This window comes from Epinephelus lanceolatus, chromosome 4 (assembly GCF_041903045.1).
Source record: "Epinephelus lanceolatus isolate andai-2023 chromosome 4, ASM4190304v1, whole genome shotgun sequence".
Lineage (NCBI taxonomy): Eukaryota > Metazoa > Chordata > Actinopteri > Perciformes > Serranidae > Epinephelus > Epinephelus lanceolatus.
Window position 1 is genome coordinate 27,364,209 of NC_135737.1, and position 14,978 is coordinate 27,379,186.

General features: G+C 40.7%; 1 protein-coding gene across 2 annotated transcripts in view; it reads right to left on the reverse strand.

Moving 5' to 3' along the window:
- The window catches only part of sik2b (salt-inducible kinase 2b), a 56,119-nt gene that overhangs the window by 20,475 nt on the left and 20,666 nt on the right, over positions 1 to 14,978 (reverse strand). For both annotated transcript variants that reach the window (XM_033632042.2, XM_033632041.2), the window contains exon 4: positions 8,420 to 8,581. In XM_033632042.2, coding sequence (XP_033487933.1) covers positions 8,420 to 8,581 — 162 coding nt within the window. The remainder of the gene's footprint in view (positions 1 to 8,419; positions 8,582 to 14,978) is intronic.

Below are 14,978 nucleotides of genomic sequence, written 5' to 3' on the forward strand. Positions count from 1 at the left end.
ACATTCAAAGAGCTAATAGAACAATGGTCCAGCATCAAGGAGAAGAAAACACTCAATTGGTCGAAAAAGGAGCCTACTGACACTTTGAAACCTGAACAAGTTGGCTTGATTTCTTTCAACAACATGGGAAGAAGGTAATCAACAACAAAAAAAAGAAATGACACAAAACACTGTATGAAATTAGTAAAAAGGGAAAATTAAAAACAAGAGTTAAAAGGAAAAAGAAAAGGAAAGTTAAACACAAACAGGGATATGACCTGGAAAAGGTGCTCAAAAAGTCTAATAATTCTTCGCCATAATTTTAAATATGTGATAATAATAATAATTATTAGAAATGTATTTTTTCCTAACTTTTCCCCCAGTTTAAAAAAAAAAAAATTGTAATTTTTTTTTTTTTTATTACAAAGTTGCTCAATGCCTTTTTCCCCATGTTTTCAAAGGGGTTCAAGGGTTTAAATTCTAGTGAAAGGTGTCTAAAAGCAGCACAGGATAGGTGATGTTGCTCCCAGCTCCCAACGGGCTAAGTATGAATGATTCTTAAAAAAGAAAAAAATACATAATACAGACAGAACTGCATAAAACATTTCTGAAAATATCAAGAAAATTCATCCTTGATGCAATATTCACAGTCCTACAGTTATTGCATTCACTGTTTGGGTTAGTTTTACAGTTTATCTGTCTGTACTGTTATTGTTATGCATTTAATATTATATGAAATATCCATAAAATGTCACTGTCAGGGGTCGTCAGTCTACTCAATGATAGAAAAGGGGTCCTATCAGGAAAAGATACATTTCGTGTTTGTCTTGAGAACAAAGCCCGACCAGACCAAAACACAAAGATTAATTCTTGCTAATGCTAAATAATGATGCAGTCTAATACACAGTTATAATAAACCCTCCCTCAGTGAAGGTCATAATGTTCCATGTTTGTTGAAACGGTTTTAGAAACTGCTGAGTACACTTTATGGTCATTTTGGAGTCTGCAGTTGAATTACACTGCGTTATACAGAGAAGTGTTTCTGTAATTTAGTCTACCAAACAAAAACAATTGTGGACAAAACAATAGAAACACCGGTCAGTTAATGCAGCACAATAAGTTCCTGCTAGTTCACTGGAAAAACGCATGTAGGACTCAGGTCTGAGAGATTGGTGCAAACTCCAGCTGACAAGGAAATGGCGGGTTTGACACCATGTATATGAGTGTGTGTATTCAATCCATTTAATTACTGCAGTGCAGTTAGCAGCAGGTGTGGCTGACATTAAGTGGAGGGTAAAGCGGAGCGCCACAGTGGGGTATATTACAAGTATGTTTACTGTCTGATGCTGCTGTGAAGGTGAGATGTGAGATGCAGGCAGAGCAGAGCCGAGCAGTGCAGTTGGTTTATCGTCAGAAGCTGTGACCCATTTCATGGAGCTGAATACTGAGCAGACTGGTTGACGTCAAACGCTCCAGCACGCTGCAGGCGACTAACAGCACTCACAGCTCAACAGGAAGGGCGGGGTGGGGGAGTGTGTGTGTCGCACACAAAAGTATTTAGCATAATATTAGCCTAAACATGTCGCACTGGAATACACTCTAACGGCTTATAGAGCAGTGTGTGTGGATATGACAAGTGTGTGAGTGATATCATCACACTGCAGTAAGAGGACAGCATCCAGTAGTCACAAATATTACTCTGTCATTTCTCATAAGGTGTGAGCATTGATATAGTTATGGCTGCAGCTCAGGATGCACTGCTGTGATTTACTCTCCTTGTCTCGTTTCTTCTCTCACAGTTGTTATCACCTAAAAACTTTCTCCTTCCTTGTCTTTCTCCTTGCATGCCTCAGGTTGCCAAAACTCAGCCTCTTCTACTCTTATGATAAAGGACAATTCACTGATTAAAGTCAGACTATTTAACTTTTACACATGAAAAGTGTAATTCAGGTATGGTATTCTGGCTATTCATAGCTTATAATGGCTATTGGTAGTTATTTTGGTGGCTCTTTGCTTGCTTCTTTTGCACTTAATTTATCTTAACTTCTGTAAATTTTGGTTATAATGCTTGCTAGGAGTGGAAAACAACTGGTACAGGATATCCAGAATATTCCAGATTTAGGTTTTAAATGTGGACAATTTAAGGAGATATTTTTTCCATTGCGTCTAAGAATGTAGTAAGATTAAAAAGTTAGAGTTAAAATATATGATGGAAGAGAGTGTATCAATACTAATTCATAATAATTAACTATGAAGCTCCAGATTTTCTTATTAGGTTGCATCCAAAAGACCATAACGTAGGGAAGAAAGAGAAAATCTTTTTAGATCTGTTTGTTACTGGCAAAACAGATGACAGCGCTATCATGGAAAAATGAGAACCAAGTATATGTACAGGGTTAGATTTAAGACTTTTAAAACACCACTGGGAATTAAATTTAAGACCAATTTTACAGTAAATAAAACTGAAGGGAAAAAAAACACAACCATTAACCAACATTAATTTTTTAGGGTTAGGGAAAATTTTGCCGAAATGTTTGTTGTAACATATAACATTCCTTTTTTGTCTCGTGGTGTAGACGAGGGTAGAACACAGCTTGTACATTTGTTGGAAATTTTCTTGGTGGTTTTGTTTTACCTCACTTTGCATGTGGGATCCCATCATGCCAAGTTTGAAAAAGCTTTTTGCATAACATACACCAAGCCTCGCATGCATTGCCCTGAACTGTTTTCACCCATGCTGCAAAATCTTAGTTAAATAACCAATTTTCATTCGATTTGCACTTCACAATGTCGTCCAAGGTACAGTGACAGCTAGCTTGCAGACAGTGGGTCCTCTGCTCTGAGCATCGCAGCTCAAAACAAAATATGAGCGGTGGTGGTTCAACAATCCTGATCTGGGTTAATGCGAAACACATTCTGTAAATTATTTAGGAAAAATAGATGTTACCAATTGTTTAGAGATTTTACATGTGATGTCAGAGAAAGGCTATTCATAAATTTATACAACTCATGTCTTAGCATTTTAAATACATTTGAAATCTTGATTTACAACATTTTAATACCAATAATGGCCTTATTTTCTTGAAGACTTTTCACGGATCTGCAGGAACCCTGTTGTTATCTGATGAAAAGCTCGAGGTGACATTGTTCTGTCAACTGTGTTTTCAAGGTCAAGAATGAATGAAAACTCTGAAGCTCAAGGAGAACATTTGTTCAGGGGTAATTCAATAAGCTGAATACTGACATATCAAGTTTGTTGCAAAAATCCTGTAAATCAAATAACGCACCAACCAGCACACGTCTTATCTATTGTTTCCCAGTATTGTTTACTGTCACACTGTCCAACCCTTGTGTTTTTCATTTGTTTCTGTTATTGTAGAACCTATTGTGTCGACAACACGTAATTAGAAACTGTTTTCCCAACAGGTGTCCTTGATCTGGAGATTGTCTGCACTTTTGCATCATTCAGTTGAGCACGAATTGCTTCAGGGTTTGGTGCACTTCCAATGACATCACTCTAGATGGATGTTTCAACCTTGAAAAACTCAAGTAATACTTACTGAATATACAGTTTAAGTTTGAGGTAAGACAATATATAATGACATATCAGATTTTGTTTTTGAAATAGGTTCTCCTCAACCATTTTTGCTTTTTTTTTTACCATAAAAACTCAACACAACCCAAATCATGGGACATCTATTTTCCTGTGGAGCCACAAAAACTGCCTCCTCTCCTCCTCTGATCCAGCAACTCGTCTTTGTTTTTTGTTATTTCTCCTCCTCTCCTTCCCTCCCCTTCAATCTGTCAACTCGAACGTAATGGGGCTGTTTGAAGTGAGAACATGAAGGGCACCCCCCCGCTGCCACTCTCCCTCTCCTCTGCAGCCACCATGAACATGACCTTTCTTTGACTGACTGCTGCCTGGTTAAGGTTCATACAGACTGACCAGAAGTGGCCTTTAGAAAGCAGGAAGACATCACTGGACTGCAGGAAAAACCCAGAGGCATCGGTGCTCTGTCTTTCTTCCAATTAGCTGTTTAAGTCATTCAGCAAGCAAAAATGCCAAACATTTACTGGTGCTGGCTTCACAAATGTGACGATTTCCTGCCTTTAACCATTTTATCTTATTGTAAATTGAATATCTTTAGATCTTGGACAGTTGGTCAGCAAGGCTGGATTACCAACAAGACCAATGAGCATCTGCCCAAGGGCACTAGACCTGCAGTGGACACAAAGGCTCCAGGTTCACCATGTGTTTGTGGTAACATATTTATATTTTAAAATTCTATATACTCCCCTGAAGCATATTTTAAACTACAATGGTGTAGGGATGCACCAATCCAGTATCTGGATCAATATCGGCCCCGATATCATCAAAATAGATGGATCGGGTATCGGAAAATGCAACCCATACCTGAGGCGATCCTTACCCTTTAAATTTATTGCGACATGAGCTACGTCATACATCATGGAGCGAAGGAAGAGAATCTGCTGTGTGGAGGTATTTCACACTATTTCAACTGCTGTTGCACAATTGTTTATTTTTGTTAAAAATACATAGTTCATCACTGCATTAATTGGTTTCATCTTGTTTCATTTTATCTTAGGAAAGAACTGTTTAGTCATCAATGCCTGATGCCTCTAGTCTTTTCTGTTCTACATGTAAAGGTATATAGCTTTTTAGGTCAACCATGGTATCAGATTGGTATCGGGTGATACTCAAAGCCACAGCATCAGGATCAGTATCGAAACTGAAAAAGCTGCATCGGTGCATCTCTGCAATGGTTTAACAACTGCACATCTAATCTTGCATCTCTGCAAAATGAGCCCAGATACATATATACACACAAACATTTACAACCCTAGTTCCAAAAAAGGGACACTGTGTAAATAAAAAACAAAATGAAATGATTTGCAAATCCTGTTGGACCTATATTCAATTGTATACAGCACAAAGACAAGATATTTAATGTTCAAACTGAGAAACTTTATTGTTTTTTGGGAAATTATACACTTATTCTGAATTTGATGTCTGTAACACGTTCCAAAAAAGCTGGGATAGGAGCAACAAAAGACGGACAAAAAGACAAAAAGAAAGTTGAGTAATGCTCAAAAACACCTGGAATATTCCACAGGTAAACAGGTTATTGGTCACAGGTGGTAGTATCATTATTGCGGCATCATCGAAGGGCAACGTTCACCATTTTGTGTAAAACTGTGTCTACAAACAGTTTAAGAACAAAATCTCACAATGCACAATTGGAGTAAATTTAGAGATTTCACATCTACAATCCGTAATATCATCAAAGGATTCATAGGATCTGGGGAAATCTCTGCACCTAAGGGGCAAGCCTGAAAACCAATATTGAATGCCTGTGACCTTTGTTCCTTCAGGCAGCACTGCATTGAAAACCAATATGATTGCATAAAAGGATATTACTATATAGGCACACTTTGGAAAACCACTGTCAGTAAACAGAGATCGTTGCTGCATCTACAAATGTAAGTTAGGACTCTATAATGCAAAGTGAAAGCCATATATCAACAATATCCAGAAACACCACTGATTTCTCTGTGCCTGAGCTAATCTGGGATAGGCTGACACAAAGTGGAAAAGGTTGCTGTGGGTTGACGAGTCCACATTTTGATTTGCTTTTGTAAATCATGGATGTCGTGCCCTCTGGGCTAAAGAGGAAAAGGACCATCTAGATTGCTATCAGCGCAAAGTTTAAAAGCCAGCATTTGTGAAGGTTTGGAGGTGTGTTAGCACCCATGGCATCATGGGTAACTTACACATCTTTGAAGGCACCATGAAGGCTAAAAGGTACATACAGGTTTTGGAGCAATATGTGCTCCAAACGTCTTTATCAAGGATGTCTCTGCTTTTTTTCCAGCAAGACAATGAGACACATTCTGTGTTACAACAGCGTGGCTTTGTTGTAAAAGAATGTAAATACTCTACCGGCCTGCCTGCGGCCCAGACCTGTCGCCTATTGAACGCGCAATATGAAGTCCAAAATACGTCAGTCAGTTAAGAAGCTTAAGTGGTACATCAAGCCAGAAGAGGAAGGAATTTCATTTTACAAAACTTCAACAGTTAGTGTCCTCAGTTCCCAAACGCTTACTAGTGTTGTCAAAAGAAAAGGTGATGTCACACAGTGGTGAACATGCTCCTGTCCCGACTGGAACGTGTTGCAGGAATCAAATTCAGAATGAGTGTGCATTTACAAAAACAACAAAATGTATCAGTTTGAATTTGAACTTGTCGCTGTACTGTATTCTGTTCAATATAGGTCCAAAAGGATTTGCAAATCATTTCATTATGTTTTTATTAAGTACAGGGTTGCATAATCAGTTAGAACATTTAAACAAATAAAGATTTCAGTGAGATTCAATAAAAGCAAGGACACAGACTAAAGGTGAGTCTTCGGGCATTTCTAAAAAGGTTTGTGAAGCAGTTTTTAAACATCACTTTAAGGCCTTCATTGTTTTATTTTCTACAGTGCTTACATGGTGAATTTCACTAAATTAATTTGCACTTAATACACATAAAATGCACAGATAATGTACAGAGAGTCGAACACAAAGGAGATATCAACCAACAAACAAGCAATCTGAGGATGTTTTTCTGACATTTCATAGACTAAAAGATGTTAGGTGCAGCCCTACACCCACTTGCATTTGAAGATAACCTGCAGATCGTTTTTTTTTTTTTTAATTTTTTTTTTTTTAAGCACCAGTGGTGCATGAGGGGTTGCATATACGCACACGCATATATCAGGTAACATGATAAACATTCCTGCCAGCTATTACATTCTATTACACTGATCTTACAGACAGCGGCAATGGGCCAAGATATGCAGAAATGCTCCAGCAAGGGTAATAAAGATCTCTTGCTGGTAAACATGAATGTTTAAAATACAGGTTTCAAATACAGGGCACCTTTAAGGTCTGAAATAATCAACAGATTAATTGATAATGTAAATAATCATTAGAAGCAGCTCGAGCTCAGCATTAACACAAAGGTTGAACGGATGGCTGATGTTAATTGACACCAGTGTTACTGATGCAGTACGGTGAGGTGAGGACTTTCTTTCTCATGAACTGTACAAATCTATACTCAATGTACCATTTACCAAACTTGCCAGAGCGTGTTGTGGGTAAGAGTACAAAATGTACCCTGCTGCTGATGTCCTCCCCAAAGACGTTTTCTCTAATCACAAGCCAGGTACTGTAATGTTCTGTTCATTGTTTTCCTGCTTCAAATCTAATCTTCTGTGCGGACAATCGCCTGTGAGTCAGACATGTTTATGAAAATTACTGCTGGGGTAATAACATCACCAGCTTATCATCTCGGACCCTTCTGAGAAACGGTGGACAGGATGATGCAAGTAATGAGGCAAGTGAAACATTTGGTTCTTTATTACTTATTGTATAGGTCTGTCTAATTTGTCCTTATTTGATTTTACCTTTAAGAAGCAATAAAAGCACGAAGCTTAAAGGGATACTTTGCCGATTTTTAACCAGGTCCGTGTTAATGTGAAAAATCAGCTTTTCTCAGTTTCATTTTTCCTTTAACTGAGATGCTCATCTACTATGCCATGACATGAATTCCTTTGACAGCAAAAGGGCATTTTTCCTATAGCACACATTCATATTCAGTGTCAAAGGTATCTTTTCACACCTGTATTTTAGTCTCCTCATGTTATCAGCTCACCTTACATGGATTCTAGCATCAGCTCTGAGTAAAGCCTAAGATAAACCTCTGCCTCTTCCAGAGCATTGTCACAGCTGCAGCCCTGCCACCCTGCTATGCACCACTCCTTATCATTCTCCCTTCATCCTCTCACCCACTACTTTGTCTCCAAAGTAGCCAATCCAATTTATCACCTCCTCTCCTCCTCCAATTAGACCCAAACTCTTTCCATCCCAGTCTTCCCCTCCTCCACTCAGGAAAACAGCAGTGGGGTGACATTCTCACTGGCTAGCTCTAAATGCCAGTTCCTTAATAATCACACTTTGAAGCTTGTACTACAGACCTCCAGCTTAGTCTCAGATCTCTGCCTCTGGGTCGGTTCCACCTTTTGTCTTCTATCTTTATTGTTACCCCCTCGATTTAAAGCTAGGAGTCACCAGGGAGGGATGTTTGATCACTCCTGATCATAAGTTTGGAGAAGGTGACACAAGCCTTTGGACCGTTAGTGAGATTTTAAGAAGTCTGTCCTGGCATCTTTCAGCTAACAGCTATCTTGCGAGCAACCCAGACCACTTCTCAACACTGTGCAAACGGCCCGGGCAGGTAGTTAAGACATTTCTGAGCTACGCCGGCACTGAGATCATGGCAGGCAATGGCTCAAACTAAATAATTCCTTGCAGACGTCCTGCATTTCTCATCCACGAATGAGTTTATGGATTCTCCTGCACTATGTTGTTACAATACCTGCAATCTTGATGTTCATGTGGCCATCCAGGAGCAGATTCTCCGCCTTCAGGTCCCTGTGGACGATGTTGCGGTTGTGACAATACTCCACCGCCGACAGGATCTGCCAGAACTTCCTCCTGGCCTCTAGCTCACTGAGACGGCCATGCTTTGCCAGGTAGTCTGCAGAGAGAGAGAAACAAGATGTGTCATGTTAGATGTAAATGTAATATTTAACACTGACTTATATAACATGACTCTCTGGGCCTTTCCAACACAGTATAATGTGTCACTTCGCACAGTTGAAATGAAGGTTTTTCATTCCACTAAGTGATGGTGGTTGTGTTGAAAGGATAATTTACTTTTGATGAGGTGCAGGCCGGGTGCCAACAGTAGTTTACAGCTGCTCTACATTACAGCATGCTTTGTAAAGTGATTCAGTATGAGATGTACGATGTAATTTTTCTTTGTAAACCCCTAATATAACTCCGTGCGTGTGCATGTGTGAGTAAGCAGTGGTTGACAGCGGAGAAGCTGTGTTGTCATAGTCGGAGAAGGAGAGGGGAGGATTAGATTTCTGAGAACTGGTCTTCTGCTACATGAATGTCCACATAAGTACAAGCTGGAACAGGGTGTGAGTTGGGAGGTCAGTGGGAGGTAGTCAGTGTATGATTGCAGTGCACACACAGACATACAAACACACTTGACAATTAGTGGGGAAAATCAAGATGCCAGTGTAAATATAAACCTGGATTCTTACCCAATGAGAAACAAAAACATCTGATTTATCTGTTTATCTGCTGAGGACAAGCTGTGCACAGAGCATCAAGACAGACTGAGTTTGTGGTTGTTTAGAAAGACACATGAAACCGAAGTCTCCAGGGGGCCAAAGTCATAAATTTTACTGTCCTCTTTCTCCAAGCATCCAGATCACTGACCTTTTTCTCATTGTCTGCTCTCACACGGTCCTCCTTGTTTTTCTAACCTTTCACACTCTGCGTTCACTAATTTTCACAAAGTTGGCTGACAGACTGTTCTACAGGACGCATGATTTTTTGCAGCCCTGTGAACTTTGGAAAGCGTGGTGTTTGTTGCTGTCGGCAGGGTTCCTCTTCACACCTCTCTGTCCAGATAGCTCGCTAGCTCTTCAATTCACACTCTGTGGCAAACAAGATAGGACACTCTGTGTTGGCTTTCCTTCCAGCTGGCATGGATACAGACCACCGACCAAACCTGACGACAATGCACAACAACCACAACAAACCAAGCCAACAAAACTTCATATACGAGTAAACAGGGTGTGCAAAATGTAAGGAGAGCAATTATTTGAAGACCTACGAGGTCAGTCTCATAAAAGGGCATTTTTTTTGTAACCACAAAGCAGACAGGAAGCTGCAGCTTAGTTTGCTCAATGTATTAAAAACAACTTTTCGCTTCCTGCTCACATTTGTTAGAAATACCTTATATCTTTTTCTTTTTTTCTTACACAAGTAATATTGCTGTGATTTCCCTGGTGTGCACACACATTTATGTAAAGATAACATCACAGTCAGACTTTCAAAAACCAGGCCTCTGTCACGATGCACAGAGAAGTCACACTAAGCCGATTTCACAGCCCATTAACATCAAAAACGTGCCATCAACTAAACATGAGATATTTAAAGTAGAGCAGTGTGTATCCTGGGGCCAGCGACAAGCATCACATTGTGAACACCTCATCTTAACAACTCTGTATTGTCTCAACTCAGAGTTGACCAAAGGGTCAGCTGTATATTGGGACAAAGACTGCACAATAAAAATGACTGAAGGCCATAAGCTGCACTATTAAGCTTCAGGGAGATGATGCTGCTCTGTCGTCAGCAGCGTGGTTGATAAATAGCTAACATCTGACAGAGTGAGAAAACCTGATTAGATAGTGGCTAGCAAATTCCGTAGAGGAGGCCTCTCAGTGACCAGGGCAGCTTTCATGCAATGCTGCTAATCAAAAAACACACTGGGGAGGGGAATGTGTCGAGGACGTCCAAATATGCACCTGTGAGAGGAACAGGACTCTAAAGTAATAACCGCTCTGAGATCAAACCTCTCCCTCTCTTGATCCGCCTCCGTCTCTTAAGGTGTCAGTCTTTTAACCTTGCAGTCAAACAGCAACAAACTGTACAAACTTGAATGATTTAAACATAGCCTGTTCAACCACATCTGACCAAAACATTATGACACTTGCATATGGAGTTTTAAAGGCATACTATGCAGGATTTGTCACTTTATTTTTAGAAACACAACATTCAAACTTTGCCTCTTCTCCTCGGCTCGACAAGACTAAGAGAGCAGTGGTGATCAAGCCAGCTAGAGGGTGAATGAACTGAGGGTGCAGCACTGACAAGAACAAATCAGTGAATCAGAGAAATAAAATTTTCTTATTGTTTCACAGTCATTACATTCTGAAGCACAAATAAACACACCCACACCTCCGCAAAACCCTGTAGGAAGATGCCGCATTGCCAGATTGTGTATAAATTTGGCAAAAGTGCATGCTTGTGTTTGTGTGGCTCAACCTTGCCCTGGATCTAGAGCTGCGTTTCCACCAAACACTTTTGGTATGGTACCTTCAGAACCAAAAGTAACCCTTCAGACATGGTACCTAGACCTTAGGTCCGTTCAGCATTTCCACCGCAAATAGTACCCTTAAATGTGGGCGGAGTTGTTGTCATTCACTGCTCCGTTCAGCGCTCACTGTATTTCCTCATCACTGGTGACACAGAGAGAAGTCTTCACCTCGTTTATTGTCCGCAGAACGGAGTTACACACCGACATTTTCAGAACAGGCTGGAGTGAGTGTCTCTATCGATGAGATATCTAAAAATAGTCAGTTTGTGCATTTAGTCATTGTCGGGCAAGCTCAGCCGGCTGGAGCCCACAGGAATGACGCTCTGCAATGCCTTTTTTTTCTCTAAGTGAGGATTTGAATATATGCTGTTCACATAATCTGGTCGAAATCAATCTTTTAACGCCTGAAGATCAATTCCTTACAGCTTGTTCACAGTTCCACCTTTTAGTACCAGATCTGTGTGCTAGGTACCCCAACATAGGGGGGACCAAAAATAGGGATAGTATGAAACGGTTCCATTAGTACCGAACTGAACCGTACTGCTGGGTGGAAATGGAGTGAAACAGACACAAAGACCTGCAGCTCGCATCCACAGAGCAGAGGAGAGAGATGGCTGGTTGCTACATTTTTATAAATAGTCCTGACTTTGCGCTGCTATTGGCTGGGGGATACACACCACTTCCCAAAGGTTGATACCCAGAAATGTCCCGAACAAACCAAAATAAGAGGAAAATAAGAAAATACAGAAGGAGAGCAGATACAGACACCACTGCTAGTGGGTCGTAAGTGGTGATTGTGAGGTAATATTTTTGTGAGTCTATATATGCTTTTTTGTTGTGGTTTGTTTTTTAAGAAAAATCCTGCCCTCAGAATATAATAAGTAATCTAGGGCTACAATTTCTGAATATTTTCATTATCAATTTAACTGCAAATTCTATTCTTGATTAGTTGTTTGACCTATAAAATGTACAAGTTGACAAATTAATATTGTGTATGTGATCTCGCCAACCGTCTATAACCCAATGATATTCAAATTACTCTTATAAAAGTCCAAGTATATCATCACATATTTAGTTCTGAGGTGCAAGAACTAGAAATTTTTGACATTTTTTGGCTTGAAAGCTTAACATATTGATCAACTATCAAAACAGTTGCAGATTAATTTTCAGGCAGCTGATGACTGTTTTCATCTAAAGACTGTATATAAAGATAAACAACACATCTCCACTTCCTGCCACTGTGCAAAAATGAAACCAAAATATTCAGGATACAGATGTTCCCACCAGTCGTGAGTCAGTCACAGCTGTCACTGATGATGTCACACCTTTTTTTACTGCATCCAATGACTAATCAAAACCACATATCAGAGAAACACTTGAACATACACTGGTGTGATGAGAACTACCTAAAATGAGAGAAACCATTTTGGGGAAATATTCATTTGATGCGTATTTTATTTGTCTCCGCTAACAATGAGTAGGTGGGGTTTGTGACCTACACTGCAGCCAGCCACCAGGGGGCGACTAAGAACTTTTGGCTTCACTTTTGGGGGGCTGTCACGTCATCCATCTTAATATACAGTCTGTGGTTTAGCTCTAAAAAGACAAAAACTGACTTAAGACTTTAGACACTGACTGATAATAAAATGAACCTTGTAAACACTGAAACGCTCAACAAACCAAGTGCTGAACACGACAGCTAATCTTGATTCTGTATGAACAGCAGCACTGTGTCACCACAGCTTGTTCTACAGTAGCACTTGAAAAACAAGCCATTACTGTCTGAGCAATCAACACTGCGCAGCCACACACACACAAATGCACACAATGCGGTATGTTGCCCCAGTGGAGGAATGAGTAATCCACTGATACAATGTTGGCGAGGGCAAGGACCTCAGCACAGTGAGGCATGCACAGCGGCATTCTGGGAAAGCGAGCAGAACAAGTATGAATCATAGGGGTATTAGGGAACAGCTCAACAACCACTGTGTTCCACTTCTGCTGAGAGCTGGGCGAGGACCGAAGTCTCTTAACAGCTGCTCAGGTTTGGAGGGGACAAACATCATGGGTACAAACTGGCTTGTTGGCGAGACCTCTGGCTGGACTTCAGATAACACTGTGAGGCAGGCATGCGGAGTTGGTGTGTGTGTGGGTGTAAGTGTGTGTGTAAAGGACAGGGGGCAAACACACACTCTGTTTCCACATCAGTAACTGATACCCAAACCACTTAAATACGGCAGCCACATTAAAGCCACGTCTATGTGCGTGTTGATAGATGCTGGAGCTGATTTAATACAAACACCCTCAGGGGTTAAACTGGGCTGGAGCCAGCTGGAGCTGCGCACTGCCCTTTCATCCAAGTTATAACCCGCCAAAGATCAGCTGCAGCTACTGGTTGTGACAGTCAATTCTTCTTCCATGGGATAAGAACTCATTCAAGAGGTTTTCAAGTAAATAAATCCTATTTGTTTTGCCTTAAAAAACAAAGATCATGACTTACTCCTTTACGTTTCACTAACTTTTAATACCCTCTCTATTCAACTCTTGGGTTATTTTGCCAAACCTCTGGTCAGGGCAGGGTCAGGGCCCCAAATACTGAATTCTCACTTTCTTCCTTGTGAGGATCACTTGAGGTCCAACAGATGGGAATCGAGAGCTGGTTCAAAATTGTCTAATCCATGGGAATGGTATGCCTCTGAGCTGATCAATCCCTTTTATTGATGTGGGCATGTTCTTCTGTTAGTTGCGCATTGCAAAACCATGATGTCAAACTCAAGCATCTACACTGCTGGAAACTTGCAACAAGAAGGAGTCACGGCGAAATGAGGAGACAATTCAAAGGGTGGCTTCATTTCACAAAGAAAGACTACAGCCGTGCTGCTTGTAGCATTTGTAAAATGATCATTTCAAGTAAGGGTGGAAACACCAGTAATGTGCTGAAACATCTTTCTGCGCAACATGGGTTTATATTCAAGGAATGCCATGCATCTTAACACTAAACGCAGAAGTGCCACTGCTTCCCAACTGAGCAGCACGTCTGTTACATCCTATGTTATACAAACATCCTATGTTACGGTAATATTTGCACCACGTAGGCAGGCTTAGCAGATTTTTTCTTTGACTAAGAAAAGCTAAATGAAAATAAATGCTATCAACATCCTTTCTTTTCATCCATTTTATATGATGACAGACTGTTGCTACAGTGTGATCAGTAGAAGTGATAATATAATAGTTGCATTGATGCTGAAAAAATGTGTAGGCCTTCTTTTTTCCACACAAAAAAACTAATCAGGAATCAAGAAGGGAATAACAGAAAATCAGACCGATGAGCAGAATTGGTAATGGTACTGGTGTCATCCCTATAAGGTCTTCAGCTGCCCTGACTTTTTCAACTTCACTGTTCACCAATAACCGTCAAAGTAGTCTCCGACACGTCAAGGTGAGCTTGTGTGTTCGTAGCTACGTCTAGCTGTCAAGGGTTCTTCATTTGCTATCCCTGTATCCTCTCAGGGGAACGCTGATGGTAAGGTCAAGGGTGTTGGGTCATGCCCTTGCCCAGCTGCTTGTGGTTTAACCATCTCAGGGAAGGACCCCCATCGGCTCTGCATCCATCCTCTCGCATGTATGGGAGTAAAGCATGCCCAGCCATGCCCAGGCAGGGGAAAGGTGATCCCTGCCTTTCCAATGCTGTGGCGAAGCCCATGGATAAGCCCAGCAGCTCCATCAGCAGGGAGGCTGAGCCCTTCTCTGTACCCATGAGGTCTATCTGGATGAGGTATGCAAGTAGGCAGCAGCCAAGTAGGCTATCAACTGGCCCTCATCACAAGATAATAAGTGGTACGTGTTTGAGAGATGGTGTAAGGTAGGGGACATAATTTTTCTGAGTTCCATCACTGATCATGATTGACTGTGATGCTTCCACCAGGATTTACTGGACAAGGGTATGGCTTACTTCGCCGTGATTTCAGCCTGCGAA